Source organism: Arachis hypogaea, chromosome 8 (genome assembly GCF_003086295.3).
Source record: "Arachis hypogaea cultivar Tifrunner chromosome 8, arahy.Tifrunner.gnm2.J5K5, whole genome shotgun sequence".
NCBI lineage: Eukaryota > Viridiplantae > Streptophyta > Magnoliopsida > Fabales > Fabaceae > Arachis > Arachis hypogaea.
This window is the reverse complement of record NC_092043.1, coordinates 11,601,544-11,610,113: the sequence shown is the minus strand read 5'-3', so window position 1 is coordinate 11,610,113 and position 8,570 is coordinate 11,601,544. Positions and strand designations below refer to the sequence as shown.

The following is an 8,570-nucleotide window of genomic DNA, read 5'->3' as shown; positions in this document are numbered from 1 at the left end:
TGGTTTATAAAGAAATAAATATAAAAACAAGTTGCAGACAATGACTTTGCTCACTTCACATATCCAGATCAATGAATGGGGATACAGAACAACCTGGAGGACAGAATTTATCACAAGTAGTTGTGTCTCAGACCAATTTTCAACATGATGTTTTCCAGTGGAATTGAAGGCTATGTGAGTTTGGAGACACTTGGAGTATGATTAAATTGGACATAGACTTTGAGTTTGTTTTAGAAATATAATGAATTTTGTTACTCGTGTAAATCATCTATATTAGGAGTACACCAAAATTAGCTACTAATATAAAATATATATTAAAATACAAAAAATATATTAAAAATTAACTAAACTATAACGTGTATTTATATAGAGATACATCATAGCTGATTTTAGTAGCTAATTTTAGTGTATAATTAATTTTTTTATATGTCAATATAATGAATATATCATATTGACTTAGGATCTTTCCCTAAATAATTTAGGCAATTTCATTAATAAGATTGGAAGAATATTGAATATTTTTGAAACATCGATGTTTCAATATGTACATTTTTTAATAATTAAGATTAATAATTAAAAATTATTAAAACATTGATGTTTTAAAAATATTTAAAAATTTTCCAATAAGACTATTATGAGAGTTCCATCACATACTTTGCCATGATATTTATCCTAAACAGAACTTGGAGAAAAGAAAAGATCGAAGAGGGCAGCAGAAGAGGATATGTCTATAGATAAAGCTGAACCAAGAAACATCCCAAGGAAATACTGTATCAAATGGACAATTACTGTTGAAATAATAATATCTTTTTCCATTTGGAAACATATGTTTATATTATTATTGTTGTTATTATCTCTCAGAAAACTATTCTCATGGTTCTTTTATGTTGATTTTGGTGACGAAAATATCATCGTGTTTGAATAATAACCTTAAAATATTTAGCAAGCCAAGGGCTTCTGTCGTGTCAGTATAAATTGAATAGGACAGAAACTCTGACAGCCACATAGTCCATTTACCGGTCTAATTTTGTAATGAACATACACAGCATACGTCGCTTTCTATTTCATATCTGATTAAAACTGTCCAACAAAAACTAAACACAAGACTCTTCAGTGAAATCTAAACTAGACACTATGTCCTACCAGCGAAAGAGTTGGCACTTCTACGTTGTGCATTTCTTTTTGTCTTCATCTGCTTTCAGAAAATAGTCTTACTGCTGGTTAATGGAAAGCAATTAATTCCAATTTACTAATTTCAGTATCGCTCATTTTCATCATACCAGTTAATTGTGAATCCCCGGGTATTCAGATTTTAGGGGAAAAAATAATACATACTTTTTTGCTGTTCATTGTGAGCAAAATAAATTTGGCTTACTTCCCTTTTGACAAACTCAAGCATGGAATCCAAGCTTTAGATGTGGGTCAGCAGTATTTACCTAAAAAAAAAAAAAAAAGAAGAAATATGCCATACCATATGTGGTTGCGTTTTCTGTTCATCCATCTTTGGTAGGCTGATTATTTAATGCATTCCTGTCATTCTGATGTATCTGATAATACTATAGCAATGATGTTGTATGCACTAAATATTAATTAATGATTATGCCAAGTGCCAATAGACTTGGAATGCAAAGAAAAAAGAATTACATTATTATTTGCTCATATTTCATCTGATTACCTTACATGAATTCATGGATGGATGTACAACAACTGCAAAGTAGCAGTCAGTTGACACCCATCGGTAAAAAAATTTGGAGTGAAAGATAAAAAAAAATAAATTGGAAGACTAAGATGCAGTTTGACCTTCGTCGGAAAGATGGTCTGAAGGAATTTGGCCAAAGATGTCAGGACAGGAGTCCCAGGTGCCTTCTTCTCGGGACTCCCAATATCCTCCTAGGTATCGGTATGTGCCGGTTGCTTTATCCTTGGCAAACCACCGCGGTTTCCAACCCCTCTCTTGCATCTTCCGAGCCTGCATCCCATTCAAACAAATGTTAGGTAAGTTGTAATCTGGAACTAATAAAACTTACTGGAATATTAGAAGACATGTAATCAAGTAACAGCATATCAATTTCATATTTTCATCCAATTTCCTCCCGTGAGAGGCATCTTTTGAAAATCTTCTAGTCATGTCTAATTATATATTTAATGATTAATAAGATTTCAGGAATTCTAACAGAATATGAGGCACCCAGAAACCAACTCATATTTCTCTAGTGAAAACAAAGAAAGCTCTACAAAACATATGATAAGTACCTGTCGCTGCCTCTGCTCTAGCCGTAACTTTTCTGAATTTGCCATCTCATATTCCCCGTTTTCCAGATACCTTTGGTCTGGTCTTAACCTGGAATCAGTCGGTGGCAACTTTTCCTACGCATGCACAAATTGAATCGATGATCAGTGCCCAATAAAATGGGAAAAACATGATTGATTGTGATACAATGTGCATGAGTAATTTATTTGATTTTTCGGCAATAATGTATTTCTTTTACAAAAATGCATTGGGGGACACAAATAAGACGGCAACACAAAGGCATAGTAATCAAAACACACCTTCAACCCAGGGGTAAGTTCATTTAATGTGATGGCAAAACGAGTGAAGTTATATCTAGTGGGAAATTTGGGAGGCTTGCTTCTCTTCCAGAGTAGTCGGGCTTCTGATAAGGATTCGTGAGCTTTTCCCTTTGCACTGTAGTCTCCGTTAACATAATGCATGCTTTCATCCCATTTTCCAAACAAAGTAGATACTGTTTTCCCATTCCTATCTTGAACGATACCATGGACCTAAAAACAAAGGCAACCCATAATAAGACAATTTATCTGCAATAAAACTTCACATATATGCCCACAAATAGCAAGGGTCTCACTATTTTTCCCAAAAATAAATAAGCCCACTGATGCAAAAGTGTGCATACGAGGAACCCTAGAAGAAATATATTAATTGAAGGGGGAAAGAAATTTCATGTAGTAGATTAAAAATACCTGGTGAGGATTTCGATCAATTATAGACTGTTCCTTGAATTTCAGCTTACATGAATATTCTTGGTTTCCCTGTATACGCATTGTTCCATAGTGATCACAGTACAGCTTTCCTAATATAAGATTGTATATTGATGTAGTAACCTGGAAGAACAAGTGAACTTCAGTTTTGAACAAAACAAGATATCAAATCAGTTGAAGAAGTTTAAAACTTATTAAATGCACCTTGCTCCACTGGAAAACCTCCCCATCCTCAAATTCCAAGGTCAAAGTACCGACAGGGTCAAGCTGAATTGATCGGCCCCAAAATTTGCTCTTTAAGTTGCTATCCCCCCAAAATTTCCAACCTGTACCCTCACAGTGACACGCAACTATCATTGGGTGATGACTGACCTGAGATAGATATGTAAGGTTAGGTCAATCAGAGAGGAAAATTAAGGAAATCTTTTTATTTGATTGAGATGAAAATATGTAGTACATCAATAACATCACTATGTTGGGAAAGATCAGACCTTTTCTGAGAAAAATCGAAGGCCTTTGTCTGGAAAATTAGCTTCATATGTTTCCCCGAGTAATGGATTAAATGGTTTGCAAACTCTTCCATCAGTTGAAGCATAACCAGATACAGCAAAAGCAGCAACACAGAGAATCCTCATGAGGCTATTACCCTGAGAAGAATGCAACCATAACCACATTCAAAGAACTGTCAGTAAGAAAAACTCTATGCCGGCAAAAAAAATGCAGACTTGCATCGTAGTAGAGACCTGTCGGCCAAATCTGGACTTACCCTTCTTCCCCATTCATATGCTTGGTCCAGCAGATGTGAATATTCCATTTCTTCAAAACATTTTTGCAGGGAGGAGAGTGGCTCATTAAAATAAACAGGGAGGCAAACTTTAGTTAGATCCTTCCCTATATTATCCTTAATCATTGACCAGAGACTCACACCTTTCTCTTTCTCTACAGGATCAGGCAATTTCTTACGCCGCTTAATATGAGGGTAATTGCTTCCAACAGATCTAATGGCTGGATCTACATCATCCTCCGATTCGAATGCATAGAACCCATCATCATCAGAAGAGAAAGATGATACTCTATAATCAGACCCATTACTTTTGAAAGAACTGGACGATAGAAAATCGCGGGTGTCAAAAAAGGCATTGTCTTCATCATCTGTTTCTTCTTCTGCAGCATCATTTCTCTCGTTATCATCCTCAGATTCACTTGCACTTCCTTCTGAATCAAAAAATAGGAAAATGAAATTCAAAGTTGTAGAAAGATCATTTAGGTCAAAACATCTGTATAGCATCAGGTATGAGGAGTCATCATGAACTATCGGACTATATATATATATATATATATATAGAGAGAGAGAGAGAGAGAGAGAGAGAGAGAGAGAGAGAGAGTTCAGAAAGGCAGTGGAAAGGAGGGAACATCCGTGCATCATACAACAACTTCAAACCGAGGGTACATCAACATTAACCTTGCTGCTAATGCAGAAATGTCTCAGTTCCAACCATTATCACTGAAGGAGGCCACAAGACCATAAGAAATGAGCTACGACTAAAGACTTGCCAGTTAATCAAAAGGGAGCAATAATGCCTAACAGCATGCCATTCTACAAAAACTTACCACTAGATTTTTCCTGCCTTAATGTGGAGGAAGTCTCTTGATCATTCCACTGTCTTTGGCTCTCATCAACAACTGTATTTTCCAGATCGACCTTTTCTGTCTACAATAGAATGATATAAATAGAAGTTTGTTAATAAAAACGAAGAAAAAGCAAATGCAATCCTTAATATGCCCAAAAAAAAAAAAAACTGCATTCGAACACAAAAGATCAAGGCTTGCCACAGTCGATCAAAAGAATTTTATAATCAAGGGGAAACCCGTGAAAATGCTGGATTTAAACATCAATGACTACATTCATATCTTCAATATAGGATTTAATGGGTCTAATTGTAGAAAAGGATAAAAAAATATTCATCTTATATAGGTCCTAGCCAGCTCTTTTACCCATGAAGGAAGATAGCACCACAGGTTCTGCACGATGTTGTCTGCCAGAAAAAGTAGTACATTTTCCACACAGGTTTGGGGGTGAAATGAGACTTAATCTTCTAAGTTTTCTCTAATTATTCAAGAACACTGAAATTTAGATGTCAACTTAGCATTGGTGTGGATCATCTGCATGGCCTTTAACTTATAAAAAAATGAGCACAACAGAACAACAGACATAAGTCTGATGACAAATTTATATAAATTTAGCATTTAGTTGAACATGCAGGCATAATTCTGCTTTGATCCTGCCAATAAGAATAAAAGGAAAAAGAAGGAACTTTGAAACTTCATGTTAACTGTCAATTAATCATAGCCAACTTTGTAGACAGAATTGTACCAAACTCCTGCCTCTTGCATCTATACTAGAAATTACAGATTCCAACGATGAATACATACAAGACATGGAATTTATTGTGTTCACTCAGTACAAGGGGAGTAAACTGACAGAATTATACTACAGTCTATGGTTACGGAGGCACTTTATCTATCTAATGAACTATAGAAACTAGAAAGTAGCCTACAACTTTTGACTTTCAGAGATGAACGTACAAAAGTATAATCCAAGGAAAAATTAAAAAAATCTGTGGCGTCCCCTGACTTAATAAAGGGGATAAATAGAAATTGAAGAACCAGATTCGCATGAAAATTGAATCCCCCAAAACACGAGTTTATCACCTTCAAATTTTAGGAAATACTAACCAAATGAAATCTAAATGAAAAAGGAGAACACCAAATTCGATTGGCATCATTCATTCATCAAGTGCTGTGCATTTCTACTCTTTTTGATTGGACGGTGTACCTCTAAGTGGCGCAATGTGTCAATGAGCATTGACTGCTTCTGCTTGAGGAGCTTAAGCTGGTTCTGCAGCGCCGCAAACTCTGTCCTCATGATCTGCTCGCTATCCTGAATGGCAGCCTCACTCACCCGTTCTTCTAGAAGCCTCTGCCTCAGCTTCTCCGTCGAGACGCTCACATTGTCCACCGGCGCCATCAGCTCGCTGTTCGAGATCCTTGGGAACATGTCCTTCACCGCTTGCAGCGCCTCCATCCACGCCGTCCGATCCTCTCTCGTCTCTGCCCTCAGGTGCATCCTCTTCGTTCCCGTGAACACCGAAAACCTCTTATCATCGGATTTGCTCTCTCGAATCGTCGAAACCTACACGCAAAGAAATTCACACAGAGAAATAATAATTAAAAATAAAAATAAAACAGAGAGAACGAAAATTCAGTATGAAACCCAAACTAGAGTGAAAAATCGGAAAAACCTTGAGGTGGATTTCACCGAAGGGCTTTCGACGGTGGTGTTGGGATTGGGAATTGCGGTTGCGAGAGATCCTGCGCATGGATTCCTCGCCGATGACCTTGGAGCCCTTCTCGGTCTCGGGATTCACGACGATCTTATCAGGACCGTGAATCTTATAGTAGGAGAGAACGCCGTCTTGGAGCACGAACCACCGTGGCCTCCATCCTTTGCCATAATTCACCCACTTGTACAGTATTCCCGAGATTCCATTTCCGACGAGGTCGTTGATCTTCACATCAACCACCACCGGCGGCGGCGGTTGCTCCCGCTGCTGTTGTTGCTGGCTCCCCCGCCCGTGGTCTCCGTTGTTATTATTGTTGTTGTTGTTGTGGTTGTTGTTGCTGCTGCTGCCACCGCCGGCGGAGTGGTTGCTGCCGTAACTGTGGCTATGACTGTGGCGTGGGGCTGAATCGGATCTGACGGCAGCGGAGGGGAGAGGAGGCATGGTGAAGTCCGCGAAGTGAGCCGCGGGCGTAGGTTTTACCGGAGAAGACTGGTCGGAGACGGCGGATACGCAGCAAAAAGGATGCATGTGTGCGTGAGATTTTTTTTTAAGCGGCGTTAGTGCGAAGGGGAATCGTTGAGTTGGATGGCGGCGCAGCCGGTAACGGCGGAGGTTGAAATATGCTTCATGCTATAGAGAGCGGTCAGTATCAGAGAGGAAAGCACACGCGATACGGAAGATATGAGAAGTTTTATCCGAGGCGGAATTCGCGTGAGATAAAAACGGTTACGACTCAGCAGAAGAAGATTTTAAGTAAATAGATAATAAATAAATAATATATATAATTATACACATTTATTTTTCATTTATGAAATTAAATATAAATATTAATATTGAATGTTATGGTTAATACTTAATAGTAATTAATTAAGAGAATTAGAAAAGAGAGGGTGTGATTTGGATAATTGGTTGTTGTATTTGAGAAAGAAAGGAATCAGGGAAGGGGGAGAGGGTTTTTTTTTTCCGGTGCAATGAGGTGGCAGTGTGGAACAAGTAACAGGAAAAAGGAAGAGAGAGAAAGAAAAGTGAAGTGTGGAAGGAAACAAAGGAAGAAAGTAGAAAACCGAAGGGGTTGGAATTAGATGCCACTCTTGTTCTTCTTCTTCTTCTGTAATTATAGTTACGAGGGGGAAGGTTGGGGTGAGAATTATGATGACGATTGACTCGTCGCACGAACCTTGTTGTTGTGTTTGTTTGTTCTCTATAGTATCTGTGCCCAAATTTGAGGGGGAAAGGGCCGGGGAGGAGTATGATTGTGTACGGCGAGGGTGCAGGGTGAAAGTGAGAGCAGGATCAATCACTCAATCAGAGCGTGACACGTGGGGTGTAACTGTGGGGACATGTGGAAGCTGCTGAAAGGAGAGGACTTGCTGGTTTTGTGGGGAATCAAAATCCAGTTTAGGATTGTGGGAGTTAGGGTCAGCTACTCTGGGGGAGTTTGTTGTTCGTTTTAAACTTGATACCGCTGATTTTATTAAACAGTTAGATTTAAATTTTTTTTATAAATGTTTTTTATATAGTGTACAATTATATCTATTTTTTCGAATGATTATTCATGTAGTTAATATAAAAGAGAGTTGATATGACATCAAAATTAAATTTTTAAAAAAACTTACAAAACTTATTAGATCGACTTGTTAAAATATTTTTTTGTAAAAATAAATTATTCTTAATTTAGACTTTTAACTATTTATTCATATTAAATATAAAATAAAATAAAAAAATAATAATTAAAACTAGTTAAAATTGTAAAATTTTTTATTTTAAAAAATATTTATAATTATAAATTGTAAACATAGTTATAATATATAAATAAATTATACTTTAAAAATTATTAATTATAAATTTTAGAATATATTTAATATTAATTTAAATTTTTTAAATTTATTATTTTAAATTATAATTTACAAAACAAACTTTTTAAATAGATTCGTAAATTTGTCAAAATTTAAAAAAGAAAATTAGCTTCGAATTTGAAAAAACCTATAAAAAATAATAAATTTAAACTTAGATTATTTTTGTTAAAAAAAAAACAAAATTTAAATTATCTATTTTTATAATATAAATCAAATTCATTTAAAATAAAATTCGACTCAACGCAACTAGCTCCGTTTTTAACTCCAGTGGGAATGGGATCGCTGATTTGACTTTTGGAGGATATGGTCAGAAAAGAAGAGAACTGAACCCAAACCCCAAATCTAACCTGATTAATTAGCAGCCATAATATGC

The 8,570-nt window shown here is 36.4% G+C and overlaps 1 protein-coding gene across 2 annotated transcripts; it reads right to left on the bottom strand.

The window, feature by feature from the left end:
• Positions 1 to 1,624: 1,624 nt before the first annotated feature.
• Positions 1,625 to 7,555, bottom strand: LOC112706110 (oxysterol-binding protein-related protein 1C). Of its 2 annotated transcripts, none has more exons than XM_025757239.3 (10): positions 6,300 to 7,555; positions 5,834 to 6,190; positions 4,609 to 4,708; positions 3,764 to 4,209; positions 3,489 to 3,644; positions 3,202 to 3,369; positions 2,980 to 3,120; positions 2,551 to 2,781; positions 2,254 to 2,367; positions 1,625 to 1,969 (listed from the first exon to the last, which is right to left on the bottom strand). In XM_025757239.3, exons 1-10 carry the CDS (start codon positions 6,867 to 6,869, stop codon positions 1,784 to 1,786), a joined length of 2,469 nt encoding a protein of 822 aa, XP_025613024.1. In that variant the 5' UTR covers positions 6,870 to 7,555; the 3' UTR covers positions 1,625 to 1,783. The 2 variants fall into 2 exon arrangements, with proteins under 2 accessions (XP_025613024.1, XP_025613023.1); XM_025757238.3 differs by having other exon boundaries at positions 3,764 to 4,212; positions 6,300 to 7,554.
• Positions 7,556 to 8,570: the final 1,015 nt, after the last annotated feature.